Below are 21365 nucleotides of genomic sequence, written 5' to 3'. Positions count from 1 at the left end.
TCTTAGATTTTGTCTTTTTATTTTTTAATAAATTTATACAGAGAGAGGGGGTTGGTGGTTAATTAGTAAATGTTTTGAATTCTTTTTTGTTACATGGATGCAATTTATTTAGAAGTTCTTTTGTGATGATTCTTTGGGTTTAAAAAGAAAATATTATAGAAGGAAAGAGGGTGGTGAAAAAACAGAGAAACAGATTCGACAGAGTTCCCTCAGCCAAGGCATCTCTGAAGACTTGTTGCTCACTCAGCAATATAATGTTTATGGAGAGAGAGGAATCAGAGATTGCACAATGAAATCTCTTCTTCTCCGGCCGCTATTTTCCGGTTCTTAGATAGCAATATCAGAGACACTATTCTCACCAAAAGGAAAACTAATGAAGCAACGGATAGCTTAAACTCCAAGTATCGATGATCATCCTGAGATTAGAGAACCTAGAGACGATTCAGAATTGAGTTATTTCTGAGAATTCAAAGGCGAAGTCAATTTCTAAAAGAGATACTCTCTTAAAAATTTATTAAATCAAAAGCTACCATACAAAGATGAAATAGCTAACCTATTTATAATAAGAGATGAGACGCTAACACCAAACCCTAGTCTCATTAAGTTATAAAATAAAAAAGGAAATAATAAAACCAGCAAAAAAGTTGCGTAAAACTTAAGTAAAAGAAGCAATGTTATGCTGCATCAGGTCGCCCGGGGTGAAGAAAAATCCGACCTCGAATTTGTAGTGGTGTCATCAGGCAAATAAGGAACCAAGTGTTTGACGTTAAAGATGTCCGCAGTATGCATATGAGGGGGAAGGCGAAGACGGTAAACATTGTTATTAATCTTCTCAAGAACCTTCAAAGGACCGATCTTACGAGCTTTAAGCTTATTGTAATCACCAGACGAAAACCTGTCCTTAATCAAAACCGCCCAAACCAAATCAACAACTTCGAATTGAAGATCCCTGCGATGACTATCAACTGCTGCTTTATATTTCACTGTGGAACGTTTTAAATTCTCTTTCACCTTGTCATGTAACGCAGTAAAGTCCTCCACAACATCACAAGCCCGAGCATGAAAACGAGTGCGATCAGGTGCCAATGACAAATCAACTGGTGCTCGAGGAATGATACCATAAAAAACTCGAAAAGGACTGTATCCTGTGCTGCGATTGAGAGCATGATTATGCGCAAACTCAGCCTGACACAGAACTTTATCCCACGGACGAATGTTATCACCCATCAAGCAATGAAGCAAATCACCTAGTGCACGATTAGTGACTTCCGTTTGTCCATCCGTTTGAGGGTGATAAACCGAACTAATATCCATGAAGTCTATAAATCTCTCGAAAAAAAAGATAGCAACCTGTACCGCATCAGTTGTCTCCTTGCAAGGTATAAAGTGGGCTATCTTCGAGAAACGATCAACAACGACAAAAATAGAGTCATGTCCCTGTTACGTTTGCGGTAAACCAAGTATGAAATCCATGCTTATATCAGTCCATGGTTGCATAGGAATACGTAAAGGTAAGTATAAACCTGCGTTTGTAGCATGACCCTTGGAATTTTGACAAACCCCACAGCGAAGGACGAACCGCTCAACATCCCGATGTAACGTAAGCCAAAAATAAGACGTAGAGATGAGCTGTAACATGCGGTCTCTCCCCACATGGCCTTCTCCATGAATCTCACGAATCAGCTGAAGACGAAGGCTACATTCCGGAATACCTAGCCGGTTACCACAAAAAAGGAAACCATCCATGATGAAGTAATCGGAGCTCACATCTTAGGTAGCATCGCGCCAAATGTTACCACAGAATGGGTCGGAAGGGTACAAATCGATGAGAACTCCAAAGCCTGGCACCAAAACATGTAATGTCGCCAAGAGAGAATGACGACGGCTTAACGCATCCACAACTTTGTTTAAGTTCTGCCTTGTGCTTAATCACGAAAGTAAATTGCTGAAGGTAAGCAAACCAAGAAGTGTGACGTGCTGAAATCTTATCCTGGGAACCCATATGTTTTAACGCATCATGATCAGTATAGAGAACAAATACCTGATGAAACAAATAATTTCTCCAATGTTTAACTACCTGGACAATAACGTATAATTCCACATCATACGTACTATATCGACCTCTCGAACCAGCAATCTTCTCGTCGAAAAACGCAACTGGTTTTCCCAACTGACTCAAAACCGCCCCTATGCCGAGCTTGGACACGTCGCAATGTAACTCAAAAGCAACAGAGAAATTCGGAAGGACAAGGACCGGAGCAGAAGAGAGTTTGGTCTTGATTAATTCAAAGGCTTGCACAGCATCGGGTGACCAAAAAAATGGCGACGACTTGGTGCAATCTGTAATAGGCGACATCAAGCTGCTGAACTGGGGAACTAAACGTCTGTAAAAAGACGCTAAACCATGAAAGCTGTGCACATATGTTACTGTATTTGGTGTTGGCCAAGACTGAATAGAAGCTACCTTTGCGGGATCAGTGATGGGCTTGCGGGCCTAGGGTTGTTTTTTAACAAGCCCGTTGGTCCTCCAAAAGTTTTAAATTTATAAAACCCTAGTGTCTGCAAGTGCACAAATGTACGTTGTAGGACTTAGGGTGTCGATCCACAGGGAGGATGTCTAATCTGCAAGAAACAACAAACTGGGAAGTAAGCAAACTCATAAACCAATAAAAGATATGGGGTTTTTAGTTAAGATCCTAAACTAAACCTAATCTAATATTCACAAGAGATGCAATGCATGATGAATTGTTAAAAGAACATCTAAAACATATCGACTCAAACTAGAGACTCTTAAACTCATAGGTGGCGATTTAGACTTCTCCGGTTTACTCTAATTGATGTATGGTGGCATTTCCAATTAGCTTCCGGGTGATTTATCTTCATCTGTTTCTGGGAATCTACATGGAACTAGAATAGACACATGTATGATTAACCAACTGTCGTTACCTTAATCAACTAATCTCTTAGATCTAGCAATTAACTCTCGTTCTCATGCTAAACTTAAGATCATGCATTGGACACTGAGTTCGTCTGCTCATATCTTCTTTATAGGTAGCTTTCGACTCCTATAGCGACTATGTTCTTCTGAAGCTAGGTACGGATGATCTGATACAACACTCTCGTGGCTCTGATCGATCCTAGGCTCAGAGAATAGGTCATGAATCTACTCTCATGCTTTACGAATGACTTAGAAGAGATGAGATCCAGAATATGGCTAAGAACAATAGAAATCCTAATCGATATATATGCTTGTCGATATTTTCAAACAACTTGACTCTCTGGGACTAATCTACATGATGCAATGAATGATAAAAGACCTAGAAGAATGCAAAAGAATGAAACAGAAAAGTTAATAAGATAAAAAGGAGGAAGAACAATGGATCTGGGGAAGAATCCCCATCGCCTAACCCTAGAAAAACAAAGTTTGGTGGCTCAAAATCTCATTACAGGAGCACACTGCCGTTTAGGACTGCTAAACAATGTATTTATAGGTCCTAAAGTCTTTCAGGTCTCATTTAGGGCTTCTCTGAAGAGGAATGGCGAAGTGGGCTTTGATGTTGGGCCTTGTGACTCGTCCTCAGGTCCACCGGGGGTGAGAGTCTTCCAGGACAGGTAAAACATGCTTTTGCCGCGGGTGAGAGTCTTCCGGGACTGGTGAACTAGGTCAACTTGTTCTCCATGTATATTTTGATTGCACCGTTAGATCTTTGTGATGTAAAGTGCTATGGAAAGCTAGTTGTCTCCTCTTGATTGTCTCCAAAGTTGAGCTAGATCGGACGGTGAGAAAGTCTTTATTTGAGGCTAAACTTCTGACGGTCTGACTCTGAGCTAAAAATGTCGATTTCTTCTATTTTGCCATCATATTCCGTAAGTTTCCTGAAAAGAGCCTTGAAACTACAAATACATGGAAATCATAATAAAAGTTCCTAAAACTAAGTAAAACCTTTGAAAAAACATTTGAAATCAATTGTGAAAAGTGGTCAAAATCAGGTGTTATCAACTCCCCCAGACTTAAGACTTTGTTTGTCCTCAAACAAAACAAGATCTAATCTGGAAAAATATCATTCAACAAAAATGCGAGGGAACTCAAAAATATCAGCAACCATACTTCTAGACCTTAATTATAGACAATGCATCAATCAGATCAAGTCTAGAAAATTCTCACCAAAATACAAACATAACTAGTCCGTTAATCCGTCATGCGAAAATCCACACACTTAGAACTAACTTCCAGTCAACTAGCTCTTAATATTCATTAAAGGTTTCAGTGGTTCTCATCAAAAAGACATTAAACAAGGCATTCAAGGTTAGGTATCAAAAAGGCTTTTTAATGGTAAGACTGATGTGTTTAAGGTTACCTTTTTCTAGAGAGACATGATATTATGCAAAACAGCAAGAGAGGATGGAACTGATAAATGCCCCCACAGTTTCAGTGACACTCTTCTTGCTTTGAGATTTCTGATCTCCTTTCTTCAGGTTCTCCTTATAGTTCCCCCAGACTTAGATTTTTGTCCAGGTTGTGAATCCATAACTCCTTAAGTTAATACCTATTGCCTTGGCTCAAATGATTTCGGCTTCTAAGATTCTTTACGCTTTTAGTTTCCTTTCCTTTCTTTCTTTTTCTCCTTTTTCGTTTTTTTTTCGAAAGGGAAAACTGTCTTTTGACTTGGAGTCTTAGGCAACACGAAAATTGCCTTTAAGAATGAGTTTTTCTGAGGCATCAAAAGATTTCTGGCACACTCCCTTCTGGTCTGTTTTAGTCTTTCTCTTGAGTGACTGAAAACTATGTTGTTCCTCCCTCTCCGGCGTTTTTGCACATATCTGTCGATATAAACTTAAGAGAGAATGCATGAGGTTTGAACATAAAGGTTTGGGTTAAGGGTGTGGTACAAGCTAAAGATGAACTGGCCATCTAGGACAACAAAGAGTGGTATCAATAAGGAAAAGATGTCCTAGATGTATATCATGATGCCTTCTTAAAACCAATGATGAGAAATTTAAATGTCAAGATTAAGTCCAAGTAAAATGAGCTAGTATATCCTGGCAGAAAAGATCTTCATGAATAGAAGTCCTCTGGTGAGATTTAGTAGTGTAAGTACTCTAGCTACCATCTAGTCTAGTACTAAACCTTGAAAGAGCTTTTATGAGTGATTGGTGTAGAAGCAAACAGGTTGGTTATCATCATCGATTTTGTCATTATTCCCTCAAAATGTTTTTGACCTTTGAAAACACTTTTTGAAACTCAAAAGACTTTGAAAAGGTTTTAATAAAAATCAAAAAATTTGAAAAAATTTAAAGAAAATGCAGAAAGCAATGGCTCATGAAAGAAAAAGTGGTTAGAAAGGGATGAAATCCTCCCCCATACTTGAATCACACTGCCTCTAGTGTGAAATAAATTAGGCAACGATGAGGAATAGAGTATGTGAAAGATTTAAAAAAAAAATTAAGGAAAAGAAAACTTACCTGGTGGTGGTGATGCTTGATCAAACTTGGATGCTAGGGATCCAAAACTGGTTTGAACAAGGTAGTGGTGGTGGTGAGAGTGGCCAAGGTTGAAATGGAGGTGGCCAAGGGTGGATGGAAGTGACCAAGGTGGCCGGATGTGCTGGTCGCGGGTCGGAGCTTCGAGGCCGCGGTAGGGCACGTGCCGGCCGCGGTTGAGGACGTCGCGGCCACGGTAAAACTCAGGCTGGCCGCGGCCGAACCTCTTTTGGCCGCGGTCAGCTCCTTCTCTTTTTCTTCTATTTTTTTTTTTTATATATGGCATACTAAGGCCTGTCTAGAATAAGAAAAACAAAACTTTTAATAGAAAAGAAAGCTTAAACAAAAACAAATAAGTACCTAAAATGGGTTGCCTCCCATCAAGCGCTTTGATTTATAGTCTTTAGCTAGACTTTGCAAAGAAAAAGACTTAGTTCAAATAGGATCTTGTCCTAAGACAAGTCCTTTTTGAAATCCTCCTGTTCTGTCTTGCAGGTTCTTCATCACTTCAGAGTTCTTCTGGTTCAAATGCATGGGCTATTTGCTCTCCTCTTTTGCTTTTAAGTGGTGTAGCTTCATAGAAGATGTCCTTGTCGATATTGGCAAAGGAAACTCGCCTGTTGGGCCAATCCATATGGCTCCAGCAGTTGCTAAGAAAGGCCATCCAAGAATAATTGGATAAGAGTCATCTTTGGTCTTCACTATGTATAAATCGACAGGTGCAATGCAATCCCCAATCCTTAGAGGAATGTCTCGGGCTATCCCTCTTGGTGTTTCACTTGAATCATCTGCTAAGCTAATCTTTGTCCTGGTACTTGAGATGTGCTTAATACCAAGTCTCAAAGCAGTTGCTTTAGACATCATGTTAATGCGAGCTCCAGAATCACAAAGAATATTGAGGAATCTTTCACCTCTAATGTCACAAGAGATAAGAAATTGACCTTTGTCTTGAACTTTGTGCAGAGTTCGAACTGGTCTACCTTCTTGGGCGTGTGTATACAAGTCTTTCATCTCTTGGATTGATTCCTTGCTGTCACAAAAGAAGTGGCCTATCATGTAGTCTCTACATGCTTTGGCAAACAAAATTCCTTCTGGCAGGGTCTGAACTACTTGGTTGAACTCTTCAAGTGCTTCTTTGATGATCTTGTTTGTGTAATCACTGGCTTCTTGGGGATCTTTGAGATGGATCCTGTAAACAGCTGCATCAAGTGATGATCTAGGAAAAGATAGATACTTGGCTCTTCTGAAATATGTAGAGATGTTCTCCTTAGTCTCCTTGCTGTATCTAAAGAAGACTTGAAGACAGCCTTGCTTCCAGACATCATCGAATGCGAGATAAAGAGGAATGGACTTCATAAACTTGTTGAATTCGATCACTCTCTCTCTGGATATGCTCTTGGTTATTGATTCTGTGTTGTCATCAGATGAATCATCCCCAGGGTTTGGATCTTTTACAAACAAACCATACTCTTCATCTTCTGAGAATTGCTCTTGAAGCTCATTGTCACAAGTGTAAACGATGTTGCAAGATGCATAAGTGTTGGATTCTTCCTTTTCCTTTGATGCTTGTGCAGTGATTGAGAAGACAGCCTGATCAAACAAACTAGGTCTGGTCACATGAGGTCGGTTTTCTGATGAACAGGCTTCAGAAAGAGGTTGAAAGTTCTCCCAGTCTGAGAAGTCGTGCTCCACTGCGGGTGAGGAACTCGGAGCCGCGGTGGGAGTGGCTCTGGCCGCGGGTGAAGAGCTCGCAGCCGCGGTCAGCTCCCTCTAGCTCTCCATGCTTGCTTCTTCAATCTCTTCTTCTCCATTGTTTTTCTCTTGCTTCCAGTGGTTGTCACGCATATCTTGGGTATCCAAATCATTGATTCCAGAGTTCAGATCACACTCCTTATGATCTTTAGAAAGTTTTTCAACTTTCTCTTATACTTCATCCAAAGCATAGACAACTTTGTCTAAAGTAGCATCAAGCTCTTCTGTCTTGTTTGTGATCTTTTCCATCTCTTCACTCATCTCTATCTTGTCTCCATCAGAGTACCACTTGCTATCTTTGAAATCTCTCTCCAAATCTTCAATCAGGACATTGCAGCCTCTCTGCTCCTTAAGTGCTTAACAAAGGCCGATGGTGTTCCCAGCCTCGCCTTCTTCGATGTCTTTAAGTCTCTTCTCTAGAACTGCATCATCTTTGAGCTTTTGTGTTTCTAGAGTCTTCATTCGGTCAGAGAGACACTCAAACTTCCTTCTAAAACCAGAGAACATTGATTCCAATTTTATACAAAGGTTAGATTCAGCAATGGCTTGTAGATCAAGAAACTCATTCAGTGTAGTGTCCAATCGATCCAGCTCGAGGCTAAATCGATCAGCTTCAGCGTTTTGGTGCAGAATCTGATAAGGAAGAGGATGAGATGGTCGACGGTTCACCAGGTGTGGCGAATAGGGCTCATCTCGGTGGTGTGGAGGTCGCGAGTCTCCATGGTGGTGGTTCGGATTAGGGTTCCAAAGATGATGATCAAAATCACGCCTGGAGGGTGATTCACATGCACAGGGAGTTTCACACAGGTCGCAGGACCTTCGCTCAGGGTTAGGGTTTCTTCTTGGATGATCCATGCTTCAAAGGTTTCTGAAACTAGGGCAAACAGAAGAAAGAATAAGCAGAAAAAAAAAAGTTAGGGTGTTTATGAATTTGGTTTACTTCCAATGTTGCTTTGGCAGAAACTCGACATATATATAGTCGTCTGCGGCTTCAACCTCCTAGGTTTAGACCTCCAACGACTTCATGCCTCCCCGGCAACGGCGTCAAAAACTTAATGGGCTTGCGGGCCTAGGGTTGTTTTTTAACAAGCCCGTTGGTCCTCCAAAAGTATTAAATTTATTAAACCCTAGTGTCTGCAAGTGCACATATGTACGTTGTAGGACTTAGGGTTTCGATCCACAGGAAAGATGTCTAATCTGCAAGAAACAACAAACTGGGAAGTAAGCAAACTCATAAACCAATAAAAGATATGGGGTTTTTGGTTAAGATCCTAAACTAAACCTAATCTAATATTCAAAAGATATGCAATGCAGGATGAATTGTTAAAAGAATATCTAAAGCATATCGACCCAAACTAGAGACTCTTAAACTCATAGGTGGCGATTTAGACTTCTCCGGTTTACTCTAATTGATGTATGGTGGCATTTCCAACTAGCTTCTGGGCGATTTATCTTCATCTGTTTCTGGGTATCTGCATTGAACTAGAATAGACACATGTATGATTAACCAACTGTCGTTAACTTAATCAATTAATCTCATTGATCAAGCAATTAACTCTCGCTCTCATGCTAAACTTAAGATCATGCATTGGATACTGAATTCGTCTACTCACATCTTCTCTATAGGTAGCTTTTGACTCCTATAGCGACTATGTTCTTCTTGATGTGGACATCAAGTCATCATTAGACATAAAACAAGTAATCAAGAAATAAGGAGAGGAGAACATAGAGCCAAGACGAGCTAAGGAAACATACAAGCCTTGTCCAGGCGAAATGAAGTCCAAGATCAAGTGTTCCAGCCCAAATACCACTTGTTTTACATTCTTAGCTCATCCAGAGCACGCCTCGAAGTGGAATCAGTCCAATTGGAGTTCAGATGAGGGAGATATTAAGTTTATAAATCGGGTGATCCTCAACTTACCCGATTAGAATATATCTGTCTTATTTGGAGAAGTCCGACTAAACCAAGAGGAATTAAGCTGTCAACCGACTTGTTCTGGAATCTTGACTCATCAGAGAATCAGGGACAATTTGATTCAGACTGAGATCGATTCTGGTTTAAGAGATATCCAATTTCTAAACCAATGGATCCTCCACTTGCCTTATTTGGAACCTTTGGGGTTTTGGAGACTTCAAACATATCAGTGGCGCCCTGGAGAGTCTGAGTTAGTTCTAGAAGCTTCCACAATATCTTAAGATGCACCAACATGCATTGGATCAGGCGGATCCAATTGTATCTTCAATTGAGGCAAGCCGCACCATTTATGGCAAGTATGAGAGTCAACCGGTTTAATTCAACACAAAACCGACTTTGGCGACCAGGAGACTTCATATACCAATCAGAGGTTCCAAACATTGTCCCACCATGCACCAGAACTCACAGGATCAGGCGGATCCTTCTGCAACTTCACCTGCCATATATAGACGCATTCACACTTGGGGCCATACCTCTCCAACGGCTCCTTCTTCTAAGATGCTGCGTTTTGGAGCTTCATTCAGTGAACCTGGACGTCCCAAGACACCTTAACTTCGGCCCCAAACTCTCAAGACTGAAGAGCACTTCAAGTTTCCTTATTTTGGCTGATTTCTTCTTAATGACTCCAACGGCTAGTTTTAACAATTTGTGTGATTTCTTTTCTTGATTTAGAACCTTAGGAACGTTTTGTAAGAGCATTATATAAGCTCAGTTCGACCTCTTGTAAAAATCACGTTTCAATCAATTTTAATACAAAGTATTTGTTTTCTTTCAAAGTTGTTTTTTGCAAAGATTGTTCTTGTTCTTTAGATTTAAGTGTGAGATTCACTTAACTCTTTAGAGGCTGCGACTTAGTTTGTTTGTGAGATTCAAACAATCTATTTCATTCACAGATTGAGAGAGTCAATCACCATCGATTGAGAGAGTCAATCACAACCACCATCATTCATCTCTATCATCGCCCACTTCCGCAATAAAACTTGTTGTCTTTGACAACCTTGTGAACTATAAGATTTGGTGTGACTCCAATCTTATATCACTTCTTAAGCTAGGTACGGATGATCTGATACAGCACTCTTGTGGCTCTGATTGATCCTAGACTCATAGAATAGATCATGAATCTACTCTCATGCTTTACGAATGACTTAGAAGAGATGAGATCCAGAATATGGCTAAGAACAATAGAAATCCTAATCGATATATATGCTTGTCGATATCTTCAAACAACTTGACTCTCTGAGACTAATCTACATGATGCAATGAATGATAAAAGACATAGAAAATGCAAAAGAATGAAACAGAAAAATTAATAAGATAAAAAGGAGGAAGAACAATGGATCTGGGGAAGAATCCCCATCTCCATCGCCTAACCCTAGGAAAACAAAGTTTGGTGGCTCAAAATCTCATTACAGGAGAACACACCTGTTTAGGGCTGCTAAACAATGTATTTATAGGTCCTAAGGTCTTTCAGGTCTCATTTACGGCTTCTCTGAAGAGGAATGGCGAAGTGGGCTTTGATGTTGGGCCTTGTGGCTCGTCCTCAGGTCCACTGGGGGTGAAAGTCTTCCAGGGCAGGTAAAACATGCTTTTGCCGCGGGTGAGAGTCTTTCGGGACTAGTAAACTGGGTCAACTTGTTCTCCATGTATCTTTTGATTGCACCGTTGGATCTTTGTGATGTAAAGTGGTATGAAAAGCTAGTTTTCTCCTCTTGATTGTCTCCAAATTAGAGATGGATCGGACGGTGAGAAAGTCTTCATTTGAGGCTGAACTTCTGACGGTCTGACTCTGAGCTAAAAATGTGGATTTCTTCCATTTTGCCATCATATTCCCTAAGTTTCTTGAAAAGAGCCTTGAAACTACAAATACATGAAAATCATAATAAAAGTTCTTAAAACTAAGTAAAACATTTGAAAAAGCATTTGAAATCAATGGTGAAAAGTGGTCAAAATCATGTGTTATCAATCAGCCTGTAAGCCTTGCGCCGAAACTATATAGCCCAAGAATAGCACCTAAGACACACCAAACGCACACTTCTTAGTAGCTCCAAAGAGTTTTTCCTGACGCAATACCTGTAAGACATCGGGCAGATGTTCCAAATGAGTAGAAAGGGATGAACCGAATACCAAATTATCGTCAAAATAAACCACAACACATCGACCAATAAAGGAACGAAGTGCTTGATTCATGACACGCATGAAAGTACTCGGTGCATTAGATAATCCAAAAGGCATGACGAGCGACTCAAATAAGTAATAGCCCTTCACGTGTCTTAATGCCGTCTTCCATTCATCATCAGGTCGTATACGAATCTGGTGATATCCACTTTTTAAGTCTAACTTTGTGAAAATAGTGGCCGAATCAGTCTGATCTAAAAGATCATCAAGTCGAGGAATGGGAAAACGACAGCGTACTGTGATTTTTTTGATTGCGCGGCTATCAACACACGTACGCCAAGTGCCATCTTTCTTTGCGATAAGCAATGTCGGCACAGCAGTCGGACTCAAACTCTCCCGCAAATAACCCTTAGCCAGCAGCTCCTCAACCTGCCATAGCATTTTGTCATGCTCCTGCGGACTCATGCGATAATGAGGTCGATTAGGAAGAGGTTGCATCCGGTACTAGATCAATACAATGCTGTATACCACGAAGGGGAGGAAGACCAGTCGGTGACTCTTCTGGAAACACATCACGAAACTCAGTAAGAAGCTGATGAAATTCCAGTGGAGCTGAACCCACAAAATCTGGACCGATGGGAGAAAGAATTAATGCATACATGACATCTGCAGTACGTGCTTCTTCAACAAAATCCGATTTAGAGAGAAACAAAACCGAGGGGTCATGAAGTGGAGCCTTGGGTGGGGACACAACGTCCGTACTGCAACAATGTGATCTTCTTGCCCTCATAAAGAAAACTATAAGTGTTTGAAAACCCGTCATGAGTGGTACGTCGATCATATTGCCACAGACAGCCTAATAAGACATGGCAAGCGTCCACCAGTACAACGTCTCAGCAAATAAAGTTCTTATAGCTGGTACCAATAGAAAAAAGAACTCGGCAGCGCTTGCTAATGCGTAGCTCCGTATTGGTGTTGATCCAAACAAGCTTGTAATGGGTCAGATGAGGCTCGGTGAATAAAGCGAGCTTCGAGACAGCTTCCTTCGAAATAACATTAGCACAACTGCCTGAATCCACAATAAGACGACAGACTTTCCCTCTAATCGTACAAGTGGTACGAAATAAATTCGTAGAAAGCCAAGATTCATCCACACCACGCGGAGCAAGACAATTACGGCGTATAACCAACATCGCACCGTTATCCCCTTCCACACGTTCTTCAATTGTCTCCTGTTCTGTTTCGTCCTGATACTCATCATAAACAACTTCATCATCGCCAAAGAGTATACATTTCAGACAGTTAGCTTGCCGATGACCTGTTTCACCACAATTAAAGCATTTAAACGTCATTGGTCGACTAACTCGTGGAGGCAGAGCTTCGTTAGTCTGTTCTACTGGTCGAGTTAGGTTCCCCGGAGCTGTCACTTGCTCAGAAGCAGTATGAACAATGGCGTCATTCACAGCAGTAGCGCAATTTCGCTGATTTGCAGACCAACCCGATGAACAAGTGCGAACATTCTGTTCAAGCAATAAAGCTTGTTGGTGTGCTTCAGACACTGAATTGGGGTCGAACTGGAGAAGCTGGATTTGTAGTTGTGGTCGTAAGCCACCAATAAAGCGAGACACCAACTGTTCCTCGGATTCACCCAAAGAATTTCGAGCCAACAAGTTGAAAAAATCAGCTGCATACTCATCGACATGGCGACTCCCTTGTCGCAGATTCTGAAAACGAGTATACAAAGTGCGAGCATAGTTGTATGGCAAGAACGACTTTCGCAAAAGACGTTTGAGTTTGTCCCATGAAGCGATTCTTTCTTTGCCAGCACGAACTCGCTGATCCTTCACCTGCTGCCACCATGCTGATGCACGACCTCGAAACCGAGTGGCAACCAAGGAAACATGCACATCATCTGGGACCTGTTTGCACTCCAACAACTCTTCCACTGAACTGAGCCAATCGAGCAATTCGTCGGGTTGCAGTGTTCCGTGAAAGTCCGGTAAATCCATCTTAAAATTAGAATCCCACCGAGGATTCTCGGTACTTCCAACTCCACATGTTATCGAGGTTGTACTCGACGCTCCCCTAACCCTGAGAATGGATTGAAATCACGGACATCATCTTCTTCATCTTCCTGCTTGAGAACCTGTTCGTCTTGACGACGCAACGGTGGAGACGCATTATTCTGCACTTGAAGAGTTCGAATGGCAGTTTCCATTGTGATGTGCAAAGTTTCGCGTAATTCCGTCTGGAAATCCATCAGTGCTCCTCGAAACGCTTCGTTCTGTTCTTCGAGTTGCTGTTGCAGATTCTTCTTAGGAGCATGATGAGGATTGTTTTGTCTCTGATATCAACTAATGTAGCAACGGATAGCGTAAACTCCAAGTATCGATAATCTTCTTGAGATTAGAGAACCTAGAGACGATTCAGAATTGATTTCTTCCTGAGAATTCAAACGCGAAGTTGATTTCTGAAAGAGATACTCTCTTAAAAGTTTATTAAATCAAAATCTACCGTACAAAGATGAAATAGCTAATCTATTTATAATAAGAGATGAGACGCTAATTCCAAACTCTAGTCTCATTAAGTTAATAAAATAAAAAAAGAGGAAATAATAAAATCAGCAAAAGAGTTGCGTAAAACTTAAGTAAAATTATGCTGCATCAAAAACCAAATCATTCTCAGACCTAATTGTAAAACTTTGGCTTCCAAATGCATAAGCTTCAGGCTCGCTGCACTCGTTTAGCATTAGATTCTCCTTGTCTTTTTACTCTTTTTTTGGTAAGGCTTATCATCTCTAAGTTAGTTTTTTTTTTTTGGTTTAAATCTCTAAGTTAGTTATTTTCTTTATTGTAATTTAACTACAAACCGCTCTCATTTTCAATGATATTAACAGTTTTATTACAAAAAAAAAAAGATCCAAATTGCATCTTCTCTAGAAGGTTTATTTTCTTCTTTCTTTTGTTTATATGATGACAGTCTATACCTTCGCTTATTCTTCCTTGATATATTAATTAAAGAGCTAATAGAAACAGATTAAGGGTTTAAATGGTAAAATCATTTCTCTATTTTATAAAACAAACTGAAAGTAGAGTTTTAAATGGAAAAAAAAAACCTCAAACAAAAATGGATCGAGAATAAGCTCCTCAAAAATTATGAAGTTAACGTAAGACCCTATCATGTATCTGGTCCTTTATAGAAAAAGTAAACCTCCCATCTATATAGCGTTGAAACCTAAACAGTCAACGTAAAATCAAAGTTATGCATTTTGGATTGTAAAGAAATTGAGATTAAGACTTGGTTTCTATAATAAAATAAAGCAAAAGATGTAATCTCTATGAAAATTATGTTTATTTTTCTTCTTTTTCTTCTGTTAAATGCTTATATTTTTTCTCTCTCATTTTAATTCTTTTTTTCTTTCTCACAATTGGGTTCGTGATTGTAGAATAATACGCTATGAGGATCATGAATCAAATCACTTTTCATCTATGATTCCGGATATTGGAACTTGCTGTCGAAATGGAGCTAGTAAGAGCTTGTCCATCAGTATATGCAAACATTTTTTTGGCTTAGAAACATAGATTAAAAGGATTTTAAAAAAAAAAGCTTTTACCCTATCAACCCGTTTTTAAATTTAGAGACTGATGATACTATCTTTTAGGGAACGTGGCGCAGTGTCATTAGTCGAATTATTAAAGTTTTTTATTATTAGCGTTTCCTCGTGGGAAAGTGGGTCTCTTGCCTAATTCTTTGCTTCCATCTGATGTGTTCTTCGTATCAATTATTTTAAATCATATCATACGAATAACTATATCATGATATATTTAATTTTCCGTAACGTCTAAATTTTTTTGTTGCTCTACGTCTTATAAATCTTTCTCGCATATTGTAACTCTGCTTCATGGAAAAAAGCAAATATCATATAGTGGTGGTATATATTCTGCATTTCTACGCAGACCCATGATAGATTCTTTCTAAAAAAGTAATAATAATAATTTTTTATAGTAAAAAGTAGTAGTTTTGTCTATATTTTAATTTCCTGTGAGGAATTAAAAATCTTTTTTTATAATAAATAGAAGTTTAAATTTAAGAACAAAATAAATAAAAATAAAAATTTGTTTTTATAAAAAAATTATTATTTTATTCCTAAGAATCTATAAATAGAGATACTAATGAAAGGCAAAATAACTTCAGTTTCTTCACTATTCATCCATCCAAAAATTAACAATATTTAAATACTAAAAACAGTTTTTTAGGAGTTCACTAATATACATACTCTAAAATACTTTGTTGAGAATTAGGTAATTCTATAAAAACTCATTTTACGTTTTGCTAAAATGTGAGAAAAATATAATCTATAAAAACTGTTCAAAATCTCTAGAGGTTTTACCAAATGTAAAATCGACGTCTGTTGATTGGCAAAAAGTTGAGGTTTTTGTGGTTTTTTTTATATTATACAAAGTTGAAATTATTTATTTTTGGTTTAAGAAAAAAATCAACGCATCCCAATATTTAAATGGACTAATCGGCAGACTAAAACGCAGCCAAATAGGACCAAACTGACTACTATAAACTGAAACGCATCCCTTAATTTTTACCGTTTTGCAATCTGAAACTTTACGGTTTGTCTGTCTCGCTCCCACTTAGGTTCGTCTTTCTTGCCTGCATCAAACAAGCATTTCCACTATATTCATTCAGTATTCAATTATTCTCTTCGTTAATCGTAGTTTTATTTCTTCTTGATCTGTTTCTCTCCGTTTGAGCTGGATTTTCTTGGATATATGTGTGAAATTACTATTCTAGAGTTCTTTGTTTGACTCAATTTTCTGATAAAATGCTGTTTAGGTTGATCGAATGCTATCTGATTTTGTAACTAGTATGCAGAAGAGTTTCTACAGGAAGAAAACAAATGGTTGATGGAGAGAAATCGAAACAGGCTCGTTTCAAAGGATTGAGGAAAGATAAGATAAGCCAGTTACCTGATCCTTTGATATGTCAGATACTTTCTCAACTTCCTACAAAGGATTCTGTGAGGACAAGTGTTTTATCCACCAGATGGAGGAGTCTCTGGCTTTGGGTTCCTCTTTTGGAATTGGATTCCCAAGAATTCCCAGATTTTAGTACTTTTGCGAGTTTTGGTGACAGGTTTTTCGATTCCAGGAGGGCTTCATGTATAGACAAACTCAAGTTAAACATTCCTAGATATGAAAATGGTGTAGATATTGGCTCTTATCTCAAGTCATGGATTGATGCTGCAGTCAAGCGAAAGATCCGAGATCTGTATGTTTCGTGTCCTTATTTATATGAGATGACCCCAAGCCTTTATATCTGCGAGACACTGGCATCTTTAACACTTGATCTGGTGGCTTTGCCTAATGCCGAGTTTGTTTCCTTGCCTTGTCTGAAAACTATGCATTTAACATATATCAAATTTCCCAATGAGGCCACTTTCGAGAGACTTGTCTCATCTTGTCCTGTCCTGGAGGAGTTAGAGATTGACGGACGTGTTAATTCTGATGCAAAAGTCTTTCGGGTGCTCTCTACGTCATTGAAGAGCCTCACTATAAGTTTAAAAAAACATGTGCCTATGCATGTTCTTGGTTCAGGAGTTGTGATTGATGCTCCTCGGCTATGCTTTTTGAGCATCAAAGATAACTTATCAGAAAGCTTTATAATAGCTAATATGGATTCCAGTGCCAGTTTATATCTTTCTCTCAGCTTTGCTTTGGGATTTTTTAATGAAGTAAGCTTTTCATCAGCGAGAAATAGACTCCGCAGTTTTCTCCTTGGGATTTCAAAGGTCAGGGATATGACGACATCAAAAGACACTTTCGAGGTATATATGTCAGTTTTGGTATTAAACAATGTACATTTTTTTTTCTATCATGAAAGTTTCTGACCCACATTCTTTTTCTTTTTGGTTTCAGCTCTTCTTTGAATACTCGAAATTTGAATCGCTGCCTCAGTTTCGTAACATGTCCCGCCTGGATGTCACATTCTGCGTATCTAATTTGATATGGTTACCAACCTTTCTTGAGAGCTGCCCAAACTTGAAATCTCTCACCATGGTGATGTTCTGAAACTTATGAGTTTTTTCATCTCTATCAATTATTTGCAATCTATCCATTGCGTTTTAACCCTCTTTTTATTCATCAGGTATGCAGTGGTGGTTATAACAAAACCAATGAAATCAGCTTTTCATCTGTGCCTGAGTGTTTGCTATCGTCTCTCGAGTTTGTTGATTTCAAAGACCCGATCAAGGGCTGTGCTGCTGAAATGGAGTTAGTAGGATACTTCCTAAAAAATTCGGCTATCCTCAAGAAACTCACTCTGTGTTTGGCTACAAAAGATGACATCTTGAAGAAAATCCTCGAAATGCCAAGAGGCTCTAGCAAATGTGAAGTCGTCATCCTCTTATTGGTAAAGAGTAGAGGGAACATAGTGAGGTTTTCTTCCACAAGTAATCGGTTGATGTAGGTTTAGGCTTTCATTTGTTCCTCACCATTTGTGACTTTGATTAATGGTGAGGTTCGCCGAAGAGCTCATTGTTTTCATATTTTGGTGATTTATTGTAAAGACGATGAAACTATGTGAACAAGCGTAACAGTTATTGCTTCAGTTCGCTTCTACTAAGTTTCTGCAATTCCATGGTCCTCTCTTTGCAGGTCAAACTGAACATTGACAAACCAAAACCGCCACATAGAAAATGAATCTGATCTTTTAGTATCGAAATTTAGAAGGAAGTATGCTGCTGAAAGCTAGTACGGTACTTCCTAAAGAATTGGGTTATCCTCAAGAAACTCTCTCTGTGTTTGGATTCTTCTACAACAAAAGATATCTCTGTGTTTGGATTCATCTACAACAAAAGATAGACATCTTCAACAAAACTCCTCCAAATCCCAAGAGCCTTTACCATATGGAATCTACCAAATTTGCTCTGTTTCCATGGTGCTCTGCCAAGAGCAGAACTCAACTGTTTCCTTATGATTTTAATAATACGTATCTTCAGCGAATAAAAAAGAAAAGAAAAAGAGATCTGGCTGCAAAGGGCAAGCTTCATTGTGGAATCAAAGAGCAAACCATGGTGATGAATGACAGTTTGATTTTGATATACGTATTGTATGCCTATCCTGATGATCTTGATATATATCTAATGAACCAAAAATATAGCTTTAATATTCGATGTCACAAGAAAAAGAAGCTTTACTATTCTTGACGAGAGAAAGACGATATAGAGAATTGTCTTTGTATAGTTAACCTAAAGCCTCTGGACCAGTTCCAACATTATTTCATTACAATCTATAGAGAATGCTTCTGATCAATCAGGCAACCATATATTTATGAAAATAACAAAGCAACTAAAAGATTCAACGGCTTAACGAAATAGATCATTGACAATAAATCCATTACAATATTTTGGGCTTAAAGTTTTTAAACGAAAAAGACATGATGCCCCCCACGCAATCAAGCGAGACACTGATCTTCTTCAACGGTACTGTAAAGAAGTGGGAAGCAAAACAATGAATTAATTTTCTCGATCCAAAAAAAAATACGAAAACGTCATCGAGACAAACAATAGTTATTACCTTAATAAATCCGATTTCCTTGGCGTTGCTGCGGAAGCACTGTCTACAGCAGTTAAGACCATACTTCCTGATTAACCCATGGGAGTTTCCGCACACACGGCTGCAAGAATCAAATTGAAACTTTATAGTTAGGTGAGTACGTATATGCATTTAACAAAAGTAAAGAGCATTGTTTCGTAAATGTTTACAAAGCAAAATTTAACATTGCACTGAACAAAAAAAAAAAGGTGAAAAAAAAACTCCAATTAATTCACCCAAATATGGATCTTTTGATGCGTCTCTAAGGATCTACAAGCACCTTTACATGAATTCGCTTGCAAACCCAAAAAACAGTAACAGAGCTATTCAAAACACTCACATTTTTCAACAAACATCGATATTAATAATGACACTCACTCTACATTATAAAATTAACAAATTTCACGAAGATCAGATAAAGAGAAGATATATAGCTCTGTTAACACGAATCACAAAAAAAATATACGAAACAACGCCTTAGGTCTCAAGCAATTCGCTTAATTTCACGGCGGAGAAGAAGAAGAAGAAGAAGGCCTTACCATGTGCGGGAACCAGGACCGTACTTTTTGGGATGAGAATTCCAAATATTGGAAAATCCCATGATTTTAGAACTCTCGGGAGCGAAAAAAGATAGAGAGGACAAGGACGAACGGCGAGGAAACACTCTAAACGTTGGAAACCCTAAATTAGTAGTCAGGGACGGCGCTGATAACTAATTTGAAGACTAAAGAGAGATGACGAATTTTGTAAAACCTAAAAATTGGTGGGCTTTCAAATATGTATGGGCCGAAAATCACAAGGCTTATTTACCTCTATTCTCATCACATTGCGTATCAGTATTATTGGTTCACCCGTTATCACCCACAAACACATTATTTACGGTTGGTAGTGGTTAGTAGTATTTTATAACAATTATAAAAATTGTTGCAAACCGTTATGTATCGTTTTGTACTGCTGAAATCTAAAAACTGCTTTTTGTGGTTATGGATGATAGCGGCTAGATTAAAAATTTTTTTTTAAAAAATCACATTAAAAAATATATGGAAGATCATGTTAAAAACAATTTAAAACTCTAATCCTACTAATCGTCTCCTATGTATATAAACTCTAACCTATCACTTTTTCTATCAAGTTATATTCCTCAATCATGGTTTTCATACCATTTAAAGAAAGAAAGTCAAGACACAAGTGTAAGTGTCATACTATTTTGGTTTAAGTACCATTTATTCGTTCCTTTTTCTAGTTTATTATATTATTAGATATAATTTTGGGTATATGAAGAGAGAAACAAAGAATATAACTACAGTGTATACAAAAAGTTTGAGAGTAAGTATTACACAATCTCCAAGATCTTACTTTTTTTCAAAAAAAAAAGAGAATAGATTCTCTATTTTTATACCAAATATCTAATTTTTATACCAATAAATCAAGTGATTTATTTTTTTTTCTCAAAAAAAAATAAAAAAAAGGTTTCAGAAAGTCATTTGTAATAAGATAATAGTCGAGTCTTTCATATTCAAACAGATTTGCCTACTAACATCTAGAGATTTTTTTTTGCGAACTCGAATCTAATTAGGTTCTTTCATTTAGGGAAAAGAGAATAAAATTGAGGAAATATAATTATCCATATTTAGTACGGCTACCAAAAAATGAAATGTTTGAATTTAGAGTTCGTTTCTAATGTCAAGATTTTTTTGATCTTTTGAATTGTTGTAAGATTAAAAATAAAAATCGTGAATTTTTCTAAGACAGTATTAAGAATTTCATCGAAAACTTACAGCTGCTTGCCAAACAAAGGCTAAGAGAAGAAAGAAAAGAGGTATTACGGGCATAACATCTACGATTGGATTCAAAAAGGCGTAGGCCTCCGGTAATTTGGCGACTAAAAAAGTGCTTGAAAAAAGGGCAGAATTCAAACAAATACAGATCAAATTAAATATATTAAGCATAACAAAAATTGGTGTTATTGTGGATAATTTAATTTTGATTGAGTTATTAATATATTTTTTATATAAGGAAAAAAATAAAGAAAGATAGTCCAAAAAGACTTTGTTGAACTTACTCAATCAAAAATCCTTTAATCCTTTTATGAGAATGAAAGAAATAATATTTTCATATAATATCTTAATTGAATTCTATGTAATGATCAATAATGTCAGTTTGATTTGCTATCTACACGTTCTAGCACCAATGTAATCTATATTCAATTTGGGCTTAAATTGAATTGACGAATAACCAATAGCAATATTACTCTTTTAGCAATCTTGAATAAAAATCGAAATGGGGCGTAGCCAAGCGGTAAGGCAACGGGTTTTGGTCCCGCTATTCGGAGGTTCGAATCCTTCCGTCCCAGAGTACAGTCATTACGGAATCAAGCGTCTATTGCCTTTGTACACCATCTTTCTCTTTCTGTTTAAAAATGCAATATTTTTTATGTG

The 21365-nt window shown here is 38.1% G+C and overlaps 2 protein-coding genes across 3 annotated transcripts; one reads left to right on the top strand and one right to left on the bottom strand.

Annotated features, from left to right (window-relative positions):
- The first annotated feature begins 15882 nt into the window (after positions 1–15882).
- Positions 15883–17951, top strand: LOC18015415 (putative FBD-associated F-box protein At5g53635). 2 transcript variants are annotated; one of them, XM_024154844.1, is made up of 4 exons: positions 15883–15970; positions 16169–17159; positions 17251–17391; positions 17480–17951. In XM_024154844.1, the coding sequence occupies exons 2-4, from the start codon at positions 16233–16235 to the stop codon at positions 17798–17800; spliced, it is 1389 nt and encodes a 462-aa protein (XP_024010612.1). In that variant the 5' UTR covers positions 15883–15970; positions 16169–16232; the 3' UTR covers positions 17801–17951. The 2 variants fall into 2 exon arrangements, with proteins under 2 accessions (XP_024010612.1, XP_024010613.1); XM_024154845.1 differs by having other exon boundaries at positions 15949–15970; positions 16201–17159.
- Positions 17952–18557: 606 nt separating this feature from the next.
- LOC18015414 (40S ribosomal protein S29) lies at positions 18558–19663 on the bottom strand. The gene is made up of 3 exons (XM_006397394.2): positions 19467–19663; positions 18910–19009; positions 18558–18818 (listed from the first exon to the last, which is right to left on the bottom strand). The coding sequence occupies exons 1-3, from the start codon at positions 19526–19528 to the stop codon at positions 18810–18812; spliced, it is 171 nt and encodes a 56-aa protein (XP_006397457.1). The 5' UTR covers positions 19529–19663; the 3' UTR covers positions 18558–18809.
- Positions 19664–21365: the final 1702 nt, after the last annotated feature.

Source organism: Eutrema salsugineum, unplaced genomic scaffold, assembly GCF_000478725.1.
Source record: "Eutrema salsugineum unplaced genomic scaffold, Eutsalg1_0 scaffold_23, whole genome shotgun sequence".
NCBI classification, from domain to species: Eukaryota; Viridiplantae; Streptophyta; class Magnoliopsida; order Brassicales; family Brassicaceae; genus Eutrema; species Eutrema salsugineum.
Note: the sequence above shows the minus strand (reverse complement) of the source record. Positions and strands in the feature narration are given on the sequence as shown.